Genomic DNA, 21,097 nt, shown 5'->3' on the forward strand with positions numbered 1-21,097 from the left:
AAAGTCTTGTAGAGTATCTGATATTTGCCCAAGCCATTATTTTATCTGGATGGCTATAATATCTTTATCATTTTTTTTTCTCTGAATATCTATGAAGAAACATTTTGAGATGGTCTATTACAACCCTTACAGTAACATAATACTAAGCAATGTACAGATATCAACTCCAAAACAATCATAGTGTTTTAAGAAAATAAAATATCTAGCATATTTTCAAAATGTTGCTTACATTGACTACTGAGTTAAAAATCAGTGTAATCACTCTGTAATCACAAAGGTTAGACAGCACTGTATTGAATTAAACAGTGCTGTTAGAGTTTCCATGCAGTGGAGCATTCAATGGTATTTTTTGGCCCAGGTTGGACACGTGTGTCATTCCTGTGCTTTTAGATTCTTCTCTTCCTTTCCCCCCTCCTTGAAAATTCAAAATCCGAGTAACTGAACTAAAACTTCTGAATGTCCTTATTTTCTGGGGTTATTTACGCTGCAATTGTAAAACCAGGCTCAGAGAGATAGTATCAAGTCTTAGTGCTGGCTTGGTTTTCACCATCACATTTTGGTGAGCCCCCGTTTGAACCTGAAGGGGCCAAAAATTCACTGTCGGGCTTTTTCACCCTCTATTCCTTACAATACTTTACAGCCCTGATGCACTTTCTGAATTGCTATTTTGACTTTAGGCAAAACAGTATAGAAGGGCTTTTTCTGTCTATCAATCAGTTTAAAGTAGCCTTCTGTAGCCAGTAACAGGACATTAAACTCCTTCGTTCTGCTTTTCTTGAGAATTTTACTCTTCTTGCACTGCCAAGTTTCCCCTTGTCACCCTGGCACGTAGGTACACTTTTGGATAGGGCAGCTCAAATCAGTGTGCAATGATGGTAATTTCTGCCAGTCATCTAGGAAAGCAAATGAGTGACAGAAGAGAGTTTTAATGTCCTTATGATAATTTGTAATGCTGAGGAGACTCATAAATGGCAGTTTTCTGTGCAAAGGGGCCTACTGATTATCCAACTGTTGTACTTCATTTTTTTTTAATACTTGTATTCTAAGCACTCTATTTCTCTCCTTCCAAGGACAGAAATGGTCTCTTTTTATCTGAGCTCATTTAGATAAATTAGCCAGCTGCTCTCAGCTGGGTCTGGTAGACGCCCACCTGATCTCTAGCTAATCAGGGGGAGCTGCAGAGTGAAAGAGCAAGCAAAAAAGAAAGCTGGGAGAAATACCCACTGGATTCATAAAAGCCCACAAGCCTCTGTTAAAGTCTTAGGTGTGTATTTTAATACAGTGTTAGGAAAGAATCACACTTCACAACTTCTAGTGCACCTCATGGCCCAAATGTTATGGGTTTGCATGGCAAGGTTTTGGTAGCGGGGGGGCTATAGGGGTGGCTTCTGTGAGAAGCTGTCAGAAGCTTCCCCCATGTCTGATAAGCCAGTGCCAGCCAGCTCTAAGATGAACCCACCACTGGCCAAGTCCAAGCCCATCAGCGATGGTGGTAGTGCCTCTGAGATAACATATTTAAGAAGGGGGAATTAAAAAAAAACTGTGGTGAAACAGTAGTGGAGAGAGAGGAGTGAGATGATGTGAGAGAAACAACTCTGCAGACACCAAGGTCAGTGAAGAAGGAGGAGGAGGAGGTGCTCCAGGTGCCAGAGCAAAGAATCTTCCCTTGCAGCTCATGATGAAGACGATGGTGAGGCAGGCTGTCCCCCTGCAGCCCACGGAGGTCCATGGTGAAGCAGATCTCCACCTGTAGCCCGTGGAAGGGACCCCACACCAGAGCAGGGGGATGCCTAAAGGAGGCTGTGACCCCGTGGGAAGCCCACGCTGGAGCAGGCTCCTGACAGGACCTTCTGAGCTGTGGAGAGAGGAGCCCATGCTGGAGCAGATTTGCTGGCAGGGCTTGTGACCCTGTGGGGACCCATGCTGGAGCAGCCTGTTCCTGAAGGACTGCAGCTCCGTGGGAAGGACCCACGCTGGGGCAGGTTGTGAAGAGCTGCAGCCTATGGGAAGGACTCACATTGGAGAAGTTTGTGGAGTACTGTCTGCCGTGAGAGGGACCTTCATGCTGGAGCAGGGGAAGTGTGTGAGGAGTCTTCCCCCTGAGGAGGAAGGAGCAGCAGAGACAACGTGTGATGATCTGACCGTAACCCCCATTCCCCATCCCCCTGTGCTGCTTGGGGGGAGGAGGGAGAGAAACAGGAGTGAAGTTCAGCCCAGGAAGAAGGGAGGGGTGGGGGAAATGTGTTTTAAGATCTAGTTTTATTTCTCATTATCCTACTCTGATTTGATTGGTGATAAATTAAACTTCCTTTTCTCCCCAAGTTCAGTCTGTTTTGCCCATGACAGTAATTGGTGAGTCATCTCTCCCTGTCCATGTCTCGAGCCTTTCATCACATTTCCTCTCCCCTGCCCAGCTGAGGAGGGGCAGTGATAGAGCTGTTTTGGTGGGCACCTGACATTTATCCAGGCCAAACCCAAACATCAACTTATGTATAAATGCAAAAGCAATTTGTATATGCAATTGGTCAAATACTTCTGTAGCATGATATGAGAAAGTTCAGACTGTTGCTGAGTTGCTCTAGATAACAACCATGATAGCTGTTCTTTTGGCTTATGCACAGCGGTAGCGCTCCATGTTCGGTGAGAAAGAGTGGAAGACTTCACTTTAAAAGTACTTGTCTTAATTTTCACTAGCAGGGAACAATATGAAGAAACTGTAGCACTACGAAACATATTCATCTCCTGAACAGCCAAATAGATGCCTTTAAAAAAAGCAAAGCATAGAATATACCTTTCTTAATACAGGGTGAATAGCTGGAATAGACAGAAAATTATATTGTAAAAACATCGATTAACAATAGTATGTCATATCATATAGATAATTTATTTTTGAATTTCCATTGTATTAGTAACTGTCTGAATAAATCTTATTAAAAGCAAATTAAAATAGTTACTTTGAGTCTACTTAGAATATGCACTGAAAGAGAGGAGGTAAATTTTCAATGTCTTGTAGGTTGAATGACATTAGCTTTTTGTTACTGTGTTATGAAACAGTTTTGATATAATTGTACTATTCAATTTTGAGTAGCACTCTGAATCGTCAGCTGCTTATTTTGTATTATAGTTCCCCCGCCATGCTTAGTATGAAATCATAAAGCTACAGATAGAATCTTAGTCTCTGGTTTTGTGTTATGTTAGTGTGTTTTATTCATTTGGGGATGTTTGAAAATAAAAATGACAAGATACCTGTTAGTAATGAAATAGCATAAACAAAGGCTTTTTCATAATACAGATTAACTTTTTTCCCTTGTAAGTAACATTAATTATTTTCAGTAAGAATTTAAATGAAATTGTATGCACAAAGTTTGGGCTAAAAAAAATGATTATTTTACCTGCAAAAAATTCTAAGATTGAGTAACTACAGCATCTTTATTTGCATATTCTATATTTTTAACATTTTTTTTGTGTACAATATGAAATAGAGCATTAGCAGAGGCTCATAGGCTGTAAGGATACCCCTGGATGTTTCCCTCAGCTCGCGGTTGCTTTCTTCTTCATCCTCTTCTGCAGCTGCTCCTGATTAGCTGAGATCAGGTGGCCTTGGTCACTTATCAAATCCAGCTGGAAGCTGATTAATTTCTCTAGAGAGCTCAGGTAAAAGGAGATATTTTTTTATGAGTGGGCCTGGAGGGAGAGGGACAGGGACAGAGAGGTTATAAGCTGATCAATTAGATGTAGAGGAAAATGTATCTTCTTGAGAACCTGAGTAGGCATGAAGGGCTCAGAAACTCTGAAGAGTTCATCCTCTGCAAGAATGAGAAGGATAAAAATAGGTGAGAAGTGCAGGCTTTTATGTTCTGATTTTCTTTGAAGTGTTTTTGCTTGTTCTGTGTTTTCTGGCTGGAAGAGATAGAGGTGTTGTTGCCTGAGGTAGGTACTAAAGCAAGCCAAGTGACTGATGATGAGAACGAACTTGGGAGTAAGTCGTCTTTGGAATAGAAAGTCTGTGCTTTGTCAGGGAACAAGCAGATGATTTCTTTAGGGAACCAAAGTGATCGGTTTCTGAAATGGAATCAGCAGTGTTGAGTCATTAGAAGCACTGAGTACATTTGGATGGTCCCTTGGAGTGCAAGGGTGTTCAAGGAGCCCAGAGCAAAATATTTGATTTCCTTACCATTTTTTCTGGGAAGCTGCACACCCTGAACTTCAATGCTGAAGTTTTTACTGGAGAATGAAGGGGGGTGTGGGGGGTGGGGTGCTCTGCCCGCTAAAATGTTTAGTAACTGAGTAATCCGGTTCCTCACACCAATCAAACGGAGCATTGCTGAAACTGTTCATAATTTTGCTATGAACATTTGATTCTGATACAAAAAGTTCTTATTTAAGTTAATTTACAATTCAGATTTTTATGTATAAATGGCTTTAAACTGATCGTGTCTCTGGAGAGAAAGCAAGCTAGATGAATTGGGTGAATTCAGAGGGACTTCTGAGTCTCATTCTGTGTACCTGCTTTGTATTTTGGTGTTGGAAGTAACAGGAGTGTCACTAAAGGCATTGCAAGAAATTCCTTACAGAAGTTCCAGACCCAATGTACTAACTGAAGTTCAGTCTAACTTATTTTTCTCTTTGTAGTCCATTCTGTGCTGTCAGTTTGAGGCAAATAATTCTTTTATTTCATTGTAGGGAAAGGTGAACATGGAAAGCCGTACCCTCTTACGGAGGAAGACCATGATGATTCTGCTTATAGGGAAAATGGCTTCAACATATTTGTTAGCAACAATATAGCGCTGGAGCGATCCCTGCCAGACATCCGACATCCTAAGTATGTAAATTCTTTCCTGGACTATTTTTTTAAGTTTTTATCCTTGTATATCTCTAAATAACCTGTTTTCTCAGAAGGTCAAACGTGAACCCTCAGGCAACAAAAAGCGACTGTTTCATCAAATAGGAAATGGAAGATTTATTACCATTGTTAAATCATTTTCTTGCATCTGGCTTTTAAACTGATCTCTCCTTAGTAACACATGAAGACTATAGAAGGCCTCTTTTAATCACAGAATGATTTTCCTGGTATTTCTGGGTAGTGATTTTTTAGGCAGTGATAAATAACATCTCACATAGCATTTCAGGTTCTCATTTGGTAGTAGCTGCAGATCTTTGGGCTGGAGGTCAAAGTGACAGGTTGCATAGAATTTGTGGCTACAGGTTTGGACTTGTCTTTCGGTAATGTTTATTTTGGTTTTTTTTTACGTAAAGAGTGAAAGCAATCCAATAGCTACAGCTTATCAGGTTCTGATACCACACATAGTGTACAATGATGTAAAAACAGCATGAGCAATGATGAAATGCACATGCAGAATCGGGGGGGGGGGTCGGGGGTGTCAATTCTGGTGTTGTTCCTTGGTAGCAGTAATATCCTACAGAGAAACAGGATAAAGATTATTCTTGAAAAAACCCACTGAGCTAAAAATGATCGTGAAGTTCTCAGCAAACAGAACTTTCTTTTAATGTTCTGTAATTTTTGGCTCCCTGAGACGAAGAGTAAAGCTTTCTTTCTGTAACAGGAAAAGGCAGGTATGTCTTTCTTGCCTTCAGGCTCTAGTCCTCTAGAGTCCTTCTGAGCTCTAAAGGGAGGGAAGATTTGGTTTGTCTCTTTACATGGTGTTTCTCCCTCTTTTAATTAGATGTTATGCAATTAGTGTATGCGCAAAAGGTACAGGAGTCTGACAAAACTAGTTGTCTCCATGACAATGCTTGTATTTTCCTTTTAATACCGTTTCCTTTATTATATGATGTTTCAGGTTCAGACATCTACTGAATTCTTAACCTACACAGTTGTGCTGTGTGAATTAGTTTGAAATTCTTCACGGAACTGAACAGAACTTGAGCTGGACAGAAGTGCTTAGTGGGTGGAAAGAGAAATATCATGGCAACTAACACTTTTTCTTCCATCAAATGTGGAACTGTCCTCTTCAAAGAATGAATAGTGTATAAATGTTTGCTTAGTAAGGTTTAAAAATAATTCACAATGAAGGAATTAACCAAAAAAATACTTTAAAAATAATCTTTTGTTGGAGGTGTTTCCTATTTAATTGCCATGTTGCATTGTTTTGAGAAAACACTGTTTATCTGTTAATTTGTATATATTAGTATTGTTTGCATAGAATTCAGTCAAAAGAAGTATCTTCTTAATAAGCTTTATCTTTTAGATACTTTGTATTCTATTTTGCCCTGTTACCTGAAATTATTTATAGAGTGCTTTGAAGAAGTATGAGCTCTAATGTACAGCTGTACAGGATCGAAGCTGTGTTAAATTACATTGTTGGCAGAATAAATATGCTCATCAAGCATCCTTCTTTTTAACAATACTGCAGAGGACAATTACTAAATACAAAAGGAAGCTGACACATTTATCCTCCCTTCCTGTTTTCATAAGTTGGTCTACTGGCAATTTGCTTCTCACCCGCTCCTGTCTGCACAGTCAATGACATTTCCCTGCATGTCCCCAGAAGTAACATGAGCAACGCAAGTGTTGTCAGAAGTGACATATTAGGAACAAGTCAGTACTATGTCAGCCTTTCTCTGTCAGCCTTTCTCTGCCCCCCTTCCATCTGCACCAATCCTTTAGTGACTTTCACCTTTTGCACACTGGAATCTTGAATCCTTGGGTATCTGCTTCATTTTCATGTTCCAGTTCAGCTAGGTTCCTGTGGTGTTCAGTGAAGTCTTGTATGGTGGATGTTTCGGTAGCGTCCTGAGTGCACTGATTTGTGTCATGTCCTTCTGACCTTCCTTACATTAAACACTTGTAACACAAGTAGTCCGTTAATTAATTGACTGTATCACTTATATTCTAAATGTAAAGATAAAAAATGTTCTTGCACTAAATTTGCATACGAAGTAGTACACTGATTGAGGTGCCAAAGCTGGGCTCTGCACTTTTGATGGTTACACCTTAAAGCAAGTCTGTCTTGAACTTCCAGGACAAACAGAATTCTGACAATGCTTTCTGACTTACTATCAGAAACAAACCCATCTCTCAGCTGCCGTGTGTTAAATATGATGCAGGCCAGTCTCAGACTGCACTTCACTTTTGGAAATGTGTACTCTCTTCAGAAGCATGTGTGAAATGTGAAGTCGTTCGTACAGCATAAGGTTGCTGTCAGAGAAACTTGTTGGAAAACTAAAGAACTTCTGTGCCAGAAACAGGTGTTCTTGTTGCAATAAAATTAGGGTAGGCAATTCAAGTGAGGTATAGCGGGTACGATCTAATTTGATCATCTTCTGAGTGTCATGAAGGGCTTTCTCTTTGTGGAGCTTCTAACTGCCCTTTAGCTTTTAACTGTCGTCTTTTGCATGGTTTTGGGGGATACTATTATTAAAGACTTTGAGCTTTTGATCTTCTGTTTGTTTGGTGTACACCATTTGCGTAGGGGCTTGTCTGTACTGAAGACTACTTTCCTGAAAATGTTGTCTAGGATTTGTTTTAAAGAACCAAATAGAATGGTTTTATTGCCACCAGTAGAGAAAATTTGCAAAACGAACCTTCAAATACAGCAAAAACTGAGTGGTGAATCCTGTAATTTGGATCAAAAGGTATTTAAATTGAAAAAGCAGATATAGTAGTTTTCTATGTTTCTCTGAAATCATTTCATCGAAAATAAATCTTGTTCCAAAATCTTAGACCAAAGAAATTTCAAGTCCCACTTCTAAGTGAGTGGTTTTCTGGGAAGTATGCAAAGGTAACAGATAACAAAAACTTACTCTTTTTAATCCAGATGAACTTTCTCCTTCTTGGTCTCTTTGGAAATCGGGCTCTCTGGAAATTTGGATTTGCGAAATATGTCTTCTGGGAGGGGGATGGGTGGAACTAAAGCTTGGATGATTAAGCTCTGAGAAATTCAGGGTTTTGATTTTTTTTTTTTTTTTTTTTTTTTTTAATAATATTCCTACCTACTCCCTGGAAGTGTTCAAGGCCAGGTTGGATGGGGCTGTGAACAATCTGGTCTAGTGGAAGGTGTCCCTGCCTATGGCAGGGGGTTGGAACTAGATGATCTTTAAGGTCCTTTCCAACCCAAACCATGCTATGATTCTAAGAAGTATTCAGATTGATGCCTCTGCTTTTTTAAGACACTAGAACGTGTCTGCTGTAAAACTCCCTAGAGAAATGAAACAGCTAACTTCCATTTTAAGACTGACTTAACAACTTCTCTGTGTCCTTAGTATGTTTCTATTGCATCCCTCTAATCTCCCACGGTTTTTTTCCTGTCTCACAGCTACACTTCAAGAATATGTTTTTCCATTTCCAAGTGCTCTTTGATGTCTTGTTTCTGTCCCACTCTCATGCAAAAATTCTTCTCACAGTGGATGCTCTCACCAGGTTACATCAGCTAATTATCTGTTCTTTGCCCACAATCACTCTCTGCCTTTAAGTTTAAAAACAAACAAAACAAAAAAATTACAAATGAAAATCTGACACAGGAGTATAATCTCAGTTCATTAGAATTTCAGGACTGGTTTGTGAAAATAAGAGTTCTGGTTGCCTAAAGTGGAAGACAATGTTATGAGTTTTGGGTAGCATTGAGAGTTGGCAGTGGGGTTACTATTTAAGAGTTAGAAGTTCTGTACCAATACAAAAAATATTTCAAAATGCACAAAAATAGTGGTTTTATTTTTTTTTTTCACCTGCCCCATGCCATTTTCTGTAGTCTGGAATACAACAAACCCACTAAAGCTTGGAAAAATGCTGTCAGTCTTGTTTTCTATTGTAGAGAGAAAAATGCTACTTATTCTAATTATTTATATATAGCAGTTACCATTAATTCATATCTTTTCAACATTATTAAATATTCTGTCATTCATACCAGTTTTGTAACAAACAAACAAAAGTGAATCTGATTCGCATTTTAATAATATTCAAAATGTGATTTTAATGAGGCTTGGGGGAATGGCTGCAATCATACAGTCTAAACAGTGAGTATGAATTTTGTGGTATATCCTGTTTCAAACTCCGAAGTCCTTGTAAACTAGAATATCCAATTTTTTAGCTTTTTATTCTTGAATCAAGGGATTTGAGTTAATTCCTGATACCAAGAGTTGCGAACTTTGTCATTTAAAATCTTCCATGGTTTTGGTATGTTCGTATAGCTTGATTTCAACAACAGATCTCCTTCTATCCACAATCTGTAGATTCTTGATTATTTGTTAACTTGCGTAGTCACATGTCAGATGCACAAATCCTCGTTGGCTTGCCTGAATAATCTATCACAAGAAATCCCATCCTTTTTAGGCTTCCATAGATGTAGTTAGTTTCATTTTGTACTGAAATTCTTAACATTCATATGATACATTAAGGATGCCCAACCTGATTTATGTGATGTCTGTTTTATAGCATGTATGGGCTGGAGTCTGTTTCCCGGGGCTGACTGCTGGTCTTGCTGTGTGAAGTGGTGGCCCTTCACTGTCACTCCAAGCAGTATTCCTTTGCAGAAGTCTGAGCTACGCTTGGTTTTTTTACACATTAAATTTTTCACAGGCCTCTGAAGAAATGCATTTTCATATTCAAAGAAATACAGATGTTTAGCTAAAGACTGTGATATCATCTGTGTCCAGAACACTAATGAGATTTTCTTTCTTTTTAATAATAAATCAAATTTCACTCTACCTGTTCTCCATAACTGAAACTCTCCAACTCTCTCTCCTTGTCAGTAGCAGATGCTGAAAGAATGCCTCAATGGTGTTCTCTCAAAACAGTTGAATGCATTATGGTTGCTGCCCCTTGTATTTTTTTAAAGAGACTAAAAATGAACATGTGATGGAATTTCTTAAGGCAAGTTGTTTGATTTTTGTTTGACTGTGTTTTTTTGTATCTTTGGAATAATTGCAGAGTTACTCTGTTAATCCTTAGCTATATTTTAGTAAACTTTGCAGAAAGTAGTATTACTAGACTAATACGGGAAAGGGATATATTACTTAAATATTATAGTTACACAGTCATGCAGTAGTTTGTATCTGAATCCTCCACAAATTTTCAGTTATTGCATTGAATTTATTACTTTATTTTTATAAATACAGTGCATTTGTCACACTTTAAGCTATATATGTTGTCCCTAAAAACAAAATTTAAAAACCCATCTTTAATCCAGTACTCGAAGACAGATTCCAATGAATTTAGTGATCTTAAAAACAGGCTTAGGTTGTTCTACTTCAAGGCACTCATAGAAAAATTATTTCATCTAATTTAAGTATGCTGAACTTCATAATATTTAAGGCGGCTCATGGAAATAGTTGTTTGAATTGATTTTCTATTGAATTTTTGATTCTATGTTGAAAGACACTGAGTGGAATATTTCTTTCTAGTTCTCATTTACTTTAGGAAATCAGAAATGTCTTTATAGACATATAAATGCTGCTTTGCTTTGTACCACTGTTTGCTAGTACTACCTTAACCTCATCTGGCCACAGAGCAACTGGTTAAACTCAAATTGTGCTTTTAGTGGAGTAGTGAGAAACTGGAGGTTATTACTCTGACTGCTTTTCTAAGCATTTTGTGCTGTTACTGAATAATATAGTGAAAGTGGAAAGTCATGCAGTCAAAAATATTATAGGCAGTGTCCCCATTTCCAAGCCTCACCAGATTGTTCTCTGCAATTGCTTCAGGGCATCTCATTGAAAGAGCAGCTCCTCAGAACAGGATCAGGAATATTTTATACTCAAGAAAACTTCTGCCCTTCTGTCACTGTCATGCCTGCTGTCAGTTCTTCTGCATGATATATATTGATAGTAACAAATAACATGGAATAATTCCCAAGTGCTTTCTCGGTGCTTTGTGTGTCTTTTTAATGTGTCTGAAGATTGATGACTCCCGTTCTGTCCGTTGGTCAGGAACAGGCTGCAGTGTTTAATAGGCCAGTGAGAAGAGTCCAAGCCTGATGGATCTGCTTCTGCGTACCGAGAAGAATTTGATAAAAGAATAAGCTGTTTATACAAGTGGAAGAATGTAGTTCTTGTGTGTTTAGATGCCTTGCATATTACCTAGAATCCAGTAAAGCCTCCCACACTGCTGATAAAATAACAAGCTGCAGTAAACATAACTGTGAAATCTAAAATTAATAGGGAAAAAGATACTGAAGGCTATTTACCCTCCAGCCAGTTCTGTGTAGCTGGGATAGCCAAGTTTATTACCATTTGGCAATGGTTAAAGCCAGAACTTTTAACTCCCGGATAACACAATACTAAAATTGGAAAATACATGTAACTTTGCCAAGATCTGTGAGAAATGTGGAATTTTCTGGGGATCTATATCTTTGCAGTTCACAGGTGAAAGTGATGAAGTTATATGCTGTTAATTAATAGTTTTATGAAAAGCTTCGGTATAGGTTCTTTTTTATATATCTATTCTCACTTCCTTTCCAAGCATATTTTCATACAATTAGACAAGTATGTAATGTGAATTTGCTTAAAACTGGAGACTTCTAAGCAAATGAAATTTCAACTCTAATATTAACAAAACATGGCAAGTGCCGATTGTACATTTTCATTCGCTACAGAATTCGCTGTTCTACCTCATGCAATAAGGACAGCAAATGTGCAGCAAGGCTGAAATGGAAAAGAAACTACATAGAATCATTAAGGTTGGGAAAGACCTCTAAGGTCACCTAGTTCAACCATCAAACAATCGCCACTATGCCTGCTAAATTATGTCCTGAAGTGCCACGTCTACATGGTGTTTGAACACCTCCAGGGATGGTGACTCCACCACTTCCCTGGGCAGCCTGTTAACTTCTTTCTATTTAGCACGGTTTCATTGTGAATAACCTTATCAAGCTCTAATTTTCCAAAGGCTGCACTGGCCACAAGATGTGGCATGAGAACTTACTCATCATGCTATCACCTGTGGTCTGTGAGGGCTGACAGCAGCACTTGCAGCATTTGCTCCATGTCTACTGGCTGTGATTTTGGTGTTACAGACACTGCTCACACCTAGTAATGGCTCACCCATTAGTTAAACTCATATATTGTGTATGGGAGATGACGTTGAGAGAGAGGTGTGAGCCTGGTCACATATCGCTGTGAAAGGGAGTGGAGGAGAGATGTAAGTAGATCACAGAATGTTTATCTTAAAATACTTGGGCAAACTGCATGTAGCAAGTCCATGGGCCTGGTGGAAGTAGTCATGAATGCTGAAGGAACTGATATTTTGAGGTCACTCTCAACTATCTTTAAATGATTGCAGCAATTGGGAGAGGTTCCTGAGGACTGGGACAAGTGGCTGATAGGCCAGAGGGTTCCTAGAAGCCTGTGGGACGGCTTTGGAGTGTAAGGGCAAGTGGTAAAAGGATAATAAGGATTTCTGAAACAAGAGTTAAAGGGTAGCTGAACATCCTGGGTTGCTTTGTTCCTGAAGTAGCATGCTTAAAAAGCACTTTCAGATGACAAAACGCTGAGGTTCTACTCCTGTTTCTTCTCTGTCAGCCAGGAAAATGAACCTAGATTCAACACAGGAGGCTTTTTACTGATCATGTTAAGATCTGCCTGACTTTTGAGAGACAATTAGATAAGCGTGCTTGGCATGAATGAATGAATTTTGAGTACAATGATATTTCTGTAATCTTCTTTCAAAAAAAAAAAGTGGTTGGGGGGTGTATGTGTATATATTATATAAATTGGGCTGCTTTCTGGTATTTTTGAATGCATAGGTAATAAAGTGTAAGGTTTGAGCTGAAATATAATCCTAAAATGCCTGCTGATGTAAGCTTGCTTCTGAGGGTTTTCAAAGTGGTATAAAATTACTATATGCATTCTTTTTTTTCCTGAAGCCTACATTTAATACATATGGGTAGGCAGATAAGTTTCTTAAAACATGTTAGAGTGGGGGGGGGGGGGTGTTTATTTTTTAAATTCTGTTAGGTCTTTCAATGAGTGATGATAGTTTTATACTTTGCTATCTTGTAAAACAAAGCTTTGCAAACATCATGTGCTTTGTGTCCGAAGGCTTATCTGCCTCTTATGTTCTTCCCTTGGTTAGAGAAACCTTTCGGTTTGAAGGATGAAGTGAGGCAAACTCTCTGACTTTGATTTCTTCAGAGACATGCAGTGCTGCTGGAGAGATTGTCCGTGACAGACCAAAATGATGCCATTTGACATGAAGTAAGAAGCACCTAATTCAGCTCTATCAGCTCTGATGAAGTCCATACTGAGGGAAACCTACACATAGAACACAGGGCTTTGCCTATTTAGTTTCCAAGACATGTTTGTTAGTGCATTTAATAGCAATAATGAAAACTATTTCTACTGTACAATTTAATCTTTCTCTTTTTCATGAAAATAGCAATAATGTTTTGGAGAAGGTTTATTTGTTCTAGTAGGGAAAACTGTTATGACACTTATCGTGGCCCATACCCAGTAATGCCTGCTTGCTTCCCAGCTGTGAGCCACTGGGAAAATAAAGATTACTTTCCCCTCCATCAGCTCACACCCAAGCTAATTTTACAGCCTTGTCAAATGGCAGCAGAAATTACTACTTATCGCTACTTTATCTGGCTCTGTTGACAAGGCTAGATTGGAACAGAAACATAGTGTGACTGAAGCTTGTTGCTGTAAATTGAGTACTTTGACATGCTAAGACAATTACTGTGTAAATCTTCACTGGAAAACGTTTTGTCCTGGTAGCTTTGTAGAGGGCTTGTCAGTGGCTGGTAGCCCAGTGGGTGCTGTAGTTCCCTTAATAAAGGGAAAGAAAAGATCAGATCTGGAAAAGCAGCTCAGCTAAGAGAGCATGTGCTGACAAAGCCAGTGGAAAAAAAGGTTGAAAATCCCTTTCTGTTTTGCTCTAGCTTTCTCTGGCACCTTCTGCAAGAGGAGAAAATTGGAGGTGGGCTACTTTTATGATCCAGTAACTACCATAGAAGGCTGCTACCTTGCCTCCTAAATGCAGCAAAGGGATGTCTGCAAGACATTTAACTTCTCCTAGGCTATTCTCTATCAGAAAGGGCAGTTTACAAGGTTGCTGATGTGTATAGAAGGCACAGAACCTGGTAACTGGCCAAGACATTGCTACTGGCATCCCGTAATGTGCATAAAATATTGTTGTTGTTGTATCCACAGGGTCAAACAAATTGCTGCTTTTATGAATCGGCCTTTGCTGTAAAGTGGCTGAAATGATGCCAGCCCTGCTCTCCTTTCTCATCATTTTAGAAACCCATTTTCTTTCATTTGCTCTTCCACAGAGGTAGTAGATTTCTGCATGTTTCTGTTAACAGAGAAGTTGTAAAGATGGAGAATTTTGCAGTTCTGCATCTTTTCTTAAGCTAGTATGATGTTTTAGGACATTTTTTTTCCTACTTATAAATTATTAGGGAATTAAACAGAATTATTCCTATACCTTGAAGTAAAAGGATGCTAATTCTTTATTTCTGCCCGGTAGAGTAGGCTAACCTACAAAACAAAGTCATAATAGTCTTACAACTCACAGTAGTGAATAGCAAATAAGTGTAATTGTAACTCCTTTATACTACCTGTCTCTTCATGAGTAGTCCTCTTTTCAAGCTGTATTTTATTAGTGCCTCCTGCAAATAGCTTCCAGGTGTTTCTGTGACATTCTTCTTTCTTCCTCAGGCAGGTTGGTATTTCAGGAATCAAGGAACATCTTACTATTATTTTTAACGTTCTAAAAGTGTCCCTGCAACTTTGAAACAGGCTCTAGAAGTATTTTATTCAGAAACTGGGTTTTGATTCTTGTTTCAACACAGCAGAAGATTTCTGTGTATCAAAGGAATAACTAAGTCAGTATTAAATGCTTTAAAGTGAGTTAAAGGGTGTGAAAGTGTATTGTTTTTATGAATAAGCCTTGAACTTGCGTAATTATTTACAAATAAAATCTACCTTACCTTTTCGTAAAGAACTTAGATTTCATAGCAGCCATTTTTTTGTGACTCTGTGGTAGGTGTATACAATAAACAGTATTGTGCAGCTTTCTGAGTTTTTCAAAACAGTAATAAACGACATACTTGAATCATACATGTGATCAGTGCTTAGTAATGGATCTAATAATGGAAGGGAGAGAGGAAGGAGATTCTTTGGCCAGAGACAGTGAAGAAGTGCTTTGAAAATGAATTTGAAACAGCTCATGCCCTGGTAGAGAGTTCCTCTATTTTTACAAATCTCATCTGAAAGTCTCTAAGGGACAAATTTAATGATGTATTGTTCTTTAATAAGAAATACCAGATATTAAGTTTCTGAAAGAAAGACAAGATTGATCAAGGACAGCAATATTTGAAAGCATAATTAAGCTTCATAACTTTTGATTCATAATAATCTAGAAAATGTTATTGTGTCTGATTCATCAGCAAATTCATCACCCAGTGCCATTTTTTTTACACATACATATACACACCCACAAGTGTTTGAGTCTATAAAATATTTTTCTGGCAAAGTCCAAATTGCTAATGTTATTTTATAATTCTGAGGATTTGTGTGAGAAAAAACATAATGCCTCTTGCATGTTCTTGCCTTCTAAACTCCCTTTGTTCTGAACACTAATGTAGTAACTTTGGTAAGAAAATACAGGTGTGAGCTACTTACCTAGCAGGATGACAGTTGCTTATCATGGTTATTTTCTTCCTAGGTATTTCTACCGAGACATTTGTGTATCATTTTCAGACTTGACATAGAAATTATTCTGAGATTTAAGAGTTTAATAATAATTATTATAATAATATATTAAATAAGTTTGCAGAAATCTATTAACATTTATACTAAGAAATTGTTGTAATCATAACCTGAGCTACTGAACCTATTATTCAGCTTTGTTCCACAAATACACGCTGGTGTGCTGCACTTAAACATGTGATGTTTAAATGCAAGAAAAGACACATATTTAGGAAAGCATCTGTAGTACTTTATTAAGGTCAGTCTGCAGTGTTCTGTAAAGATTAAGCAGAAAATGCTTACGCTGAGTAGGAGCGCTTTCTGGTTTCATTCGTCAGGTTCTTCTACCCCTCGAATAGTATTCCTGCCGTGAGTCCTGGATATGTACGGTTGTTTCTTCACCCCCTTACCCCTCCCAACATGTTGATTCAGGCATTTGAATACTGCACTTCTGAAATAAATGACATTGCTTTCCAAAGTCTTAAAATAATCTTTTTATATGGCAGCCAATTATTCATTTTGAAAAGAACAACCAAAAGACTAGTTATTATTTGACTGAACTGTCTGAAAAGTTCTGCATTTTTAAGTGTCTAGGGCAAGCGCATGGTTTAAATACAAAAATTTAAACTACATGCTTTCTTTAAATTAGGAAAAAAAAGTCCATCTAAAGAACACAAAGGACTTCCACTTCCCAGTTTCTCTTTATAACTGTGTCAGAATGAAGTAGGATTATGCTGCAGAAGCAAATTATTTTGGTTTAATAGCTAACATGCCATGTGGATTAAAGGTAAGCTAGGTTTCTACCTTGTTCTGTGTGATCTGTCCTGACTGAGTGCATGTGTGTGTGTAGGGGTAGAGGAGATATACAGACCTTACTCCGAAGGATTAGTTATATCTTCAGACTTATTAGGATGAAAGAGAATAGGCATATCAGTACAGCACAAATGTCTGGTACAAATGCTCTTACAATTACATCGTTCCTAGAAACTGTAACCAAGATCAAAACATTGTCACTGTGGAAGCCAGTAGTCACATGGAGTCCCTGCCTCCAAGAAAGAAACTGTTGTGAAGAGGTTCTGTGAGATTAACTGGAGATTAGTAGTATAGGCAGAATAGTCCCAATCACTGAAAGCCACTGTCTTTTAAAGCTCTGAAGAGAAGAGTTGGCGTGTTACATGCAGATGATGAGACTGACTGGTGTAAGAACAAGAGAGGATAATGTTCCTATATATTGCTGAATTCCGTTCCTGGCTGTGACATGGGTGAGCTGTTTGAATTCACCACCCTAGTCTGGCAGTCTGTAAAGCTAGGAATAATCCCAAATCTACCCAATGGAGAGGGTTGGAGGCTTGGGTCTGTTCGGTTAGGATGTGCCACAGGATGTGCAAGTGCCTGCCGTTCCACTGCACCAGGTACCAATGATGTAGTATGGCATGTACCTAGAGATACAAGCACGTATGTGAGCTAAGAGGACTGGTCAGGACCTCTCGGAAAACTTTGGGGAAGACAGCATCAAACATCGAGCAATTAAGCCTCCAATTCTGTAAACAGTCACCAGCTATTGATGAGGAGGCTGCATTAGTCATGAACGAGGGAAGCTGAGGAAGAGGTAGGATGAGGTTTCTTAACTCTAGCAATTTAACTTGTAGGTAGCTGTATCTCAAGTACAACTTGTGATTCTGAGCAAAGTGAATGAATGCTACCTCAAATGTTAAACATTAAAATTTCTACTGAGCTATTTGGTTGTCTGAGGAAACACAAGTATGGAGGTAAGAATGAAAGTGGAGAAAAATGTAATGAAAACGGTAGAAGAGTAGTCAAATAATATGCCTTTACCATCCTTAAATATTTATCCCCTTATCAGTATGGGCAGGATGTTGAGTATACGTACGTAGCCAGGACCTATTACTGAGAGCACTTTCATGGAAATTATTGTGATCAAAGCTGAAGCAAAAAAATCAATTTGGTGTACTAATTCCAGGTAGACTGCTGTAGTTTTCTGCCCTTAATCCCATAGACAAAATCACCAAATTTCATGGGAGGTTTCTTCTGAGACTTTGTATATGTTTATACTAGCATACGTTTCATTCAAACGAGCCATTTTACAACATATACAAAACTGAGTTATCCGAGTCAAATGACCTGTCTTCATTTACCATTCAAATTTGTCTCGTTACTGCAAAATTCGCATGAGTTCTTTTAATCCAGATGAAAATAGCACTAGGGCAAAAAATTATCCTGATGGAAACAAACTAAAACTAGCTAATAATACTCCTTAGTATTAAAAATTATTTGGAAAGACCTAGTAGTTGCACCCTCTTTTTTTTTTCCAGTTCTCCATTGATTTTTTTAATTCCTTAATCAGAATATGATGTAATACTAAAGCTCTATAGTAATACATTTGCCTTTATCAGTTGCACTGTGATTTGATAATGAAAAGGGTAGCACAAAGTAATGTTGATTGACATCAACTATGTTACAGTCTTTTCTGTGTTGAGTTAGATCTTGGAGCAAACCTTATTTGACTGAAACTGACTGAACTGCCTATCTCTCTGTCGTAAATCTACTAACCTTTTTTGAATTTGGATTTTAGAATTTATTTCCAGGCCTTTGGATTTCCCAGTATTCCAGGCTTTAATGAAAGTCGATTTATTCTTTGGGCACTTTGTTCTGCCATTGAAACTACCTGAGTAACACTTACTATCCACATAGTGCCTACATTAATTTAAAGTGTGCAAGTAAATTGCAGTGTCTCCAGGTGGAGGCTGGCAACTGGAGTTCATGCGTGCAGGTATTACCTTCTTACCTAAATTGATACAAGTTTGACAAAATATTCCACTGAAATTGTGAGGGTTTGGAAAATAAAATTTTTTTCCTCAGCAGTATTGGAAATATTTTTATAGGAAGTCAGGTCAGTTTTATTTAACATATATACCATCATTCAAAAATTAATATTAGTGCTTATTTAAACACTGTTAAAATTGGATAGTAGTGTTAATCTTGTATACATAGCATTTTTGCTTTCTACAGTAAACCTTGCTTTATTTTTTATTTCAATAAATTTTGGTAAGATTGTGTTCTTCAGGAAGTATGAAAGACTCTTGAATTACAATTTCTTATTTCTTTGGAGAATCAAGAATCTCACTTTTAAAACATTCATTCCACAGGGTTGTTAAGCTATTAACCAAATTAATTTTAGAGAGTAGATCTATTGAAATCAGGGTCTGTATTTTGCTTGGGAATGCTTAAAACACTGTTTTTATGTTAGGATTATTTTGGTGAGAGCAAAAAGCACGTAGTCTTGAATGTATAATCTATGGTGGCTGAAAAATAAAATAGTTTTATTAAGAGGTATTTTAGAACCTTGGAACCAGCATAAATAATAAAGCAAGTTTTGAAGTTATGATCAAGCTTGATGTTGGCACCTCTCCGAATGCACTCTACAGAATTCTTGATAATGAACAAGTGTTGAAAGAACACTTCTAAAAATCTTTGATGCTGATGCAAAATTGTTGCAGTGAATGGTAAAAGTATCTTTCTAGTAGCTTATATGATAACTTGCTGATGTTTCTTGGTTTTATATGTCATTCTCATCAGTAAAACACAGATTAGTTACATAGATTTATCTTATCTAATATTTTATCTCAAGATTTATTGATTTATGTCCATTACTGTTGCATATAAAACCACTTATCTTTTCTGCATGAATCATACATCTGCCTGGACTGGTTTATGCTATGTTGCAGACACCATTAATAAATATAAATATAATAATAGTTTATGACTGTGCATTTCACTGTGAGCTAGTGATATGTTAACTAGTTCTTTGTTCTAGGCAGTAAGACTTGATCATTATTTCGCAGACTAGCTATGGCTTACAAGAAGCAATATCTGTGTTTCCGAGTAGTCTTCTTGCAGCCAGGGTATTTGGCATCACTTCTAAACTGCAGGATATAAAGAGCCACACTGATGGACTTGGAACAAATGCTGCATGCATGTATGATTATTCCCTTGGTAAATCCAGTGTCTCAGCAGTGGATGTCTAACTGCATCTTTATTGCAATTCATGGGCCTTTTCTAAGCATTGCAGCTATCCATCAGATCTGTCCTGCCCATCACAGCACAGAGCCAGCTATACTCTGCGATAGATAATGCTGAATAGAACTTCAAATAAAATGGATTTCTGTGTTATGCCTTCTCAAACAGTGATCTTCTGTTATCGGTCGAGTCTCGTGTCAGAGAGCAAGGGGCTAGAGATGAGCAGAATTCAACTCACTGAAGAAAGGCAAGTAGGCCCCCACCATGAACCCTAACAGACTGTCTTAACAATAGAAGATGATGAAATTTAAGGTTTCATTTCCATGAATCTGAGCAGTTTTTTTGAGAAGAGTAGGAAAAGGGCGTTTTGGTGGTTTGTAGCTCTTACTAGAAATCAGTTCACATATAGTCAGGTACTTCTGCAGTGACTATCAAAGTAAAAGCAAATATAAATGAGGATTAAATGTCAAAGTGGAATGGTGAAGACACATTAAGGAAACGCAAGATGTTTTCCTCTTCTGTCTTCTAAGCATGGCTCTCTTTTAGAGTTAATAAAGCAATCTGTTCTGGAGGAAGAATGAAGTAGTTTAAAACAAAGTCCATTGATGTTACTTCTCCTTCTTGTCGTTTAGCATATGCAATTAGTCTGAAAACTATGAATGAGAAAATCCAAATCCCATTACCTTCCCCATCTGCATACTCTGAAGGTTACAACATTGACAATGCAAATACATAAATTTCAGTACAACCTCTTTGAAAAGGCACATTGTTGTACATGAGGAGCAATATTTTTAAAAAGAAACACCATTCTAAAGTATTTGGGTGCTTTGGGTTGCTTTTTTTTTTTTTTACCCTTACCCTTTAGAAGCTGCAGTCTGACATGTATAGTGTTCTTTTCCTTGGTTTTGTGTAGTATTTTTGGGGTTGGTTGGTTGAGTTGGGGTTTTCTTGAGGTGGATAACTTTTTAGTTTTGAAATTGTACTTACTGGGAGTTAAAAATGCTAAAGGAAAAAATCTTGCTTTCAAGAATAGCATAAGAATTATATGTATGTATAGTAGCTGGATTTGTTCTAGTCCAAGAGACATTGCTGATGGCAAACAGCTGGCAACAGTAGGTGGTGGTTTGGGGAGGTGGTTTTCTTAATTTGCCAGCTAAAACAGCTGCATATTAATAATGGGTTTCCTTTGTTGTACTTCCTACAGATAAGAAAAAGAATATTTACTTAATTCTGTTGCTGCAGTGGATTTTTTTTTCCTCCCAAAATGTTAAAATGTTTACTTAGACTTTTCTGTCACTAGGTAATGAGGACTGTTTTCTCCAGAACTTCATTCTTGCAAAGCAACTGTCCTTTTTCCAGTGTGCATGTATGTTGTACCAGCCAACTACTTATTAAAAAGTTTCAAACAGTA

The 21,097-nt window shown here is 37.8% G+C and overlaps 1 protein-coding gene across 6 annotated transcripts in view; it reads left to right on the forward strand.

The window, feature by feature from the left end:
* Positions 1-21,097, forward strand: part of GALNTL6 (polypeptide N-acetylgalactosaminyltransferase like 6) — a 635,741-nt gene that overhangs the window by 324,042 nt on the left and 290,602 nt on the right. For all 6 annotated transcript variants that reach the window (XM_075421728.1, XM_075421729.1, XM_075421730.1 and 3 more), the window contains one exon: positions 4,684-4,822. In XM_075421728.1, the coding sequence (XP_075277843.1) occupies positions 4,684-4,822 (139 nt within the window). The remainder of the gene's footprint in view (positions 1-4,683; positions 4,823-21,097) is intronic.

Source organism: Opisthocomus hoazin, chromosome 5, assembly GCF_030867145.1.
Source record: "Opisthocomus hoazin isolate bOpiHoa1 chromosome 5, bOpiHoa1.hap1, whole genome shotgun sequence".
Lineage (NCBI taxonomy): Eukaryota > Metazoa > Chordata > Aves > Opisthocomiformes > Opisthocomidae > Opisthocomus > Opisthocomus hoazin.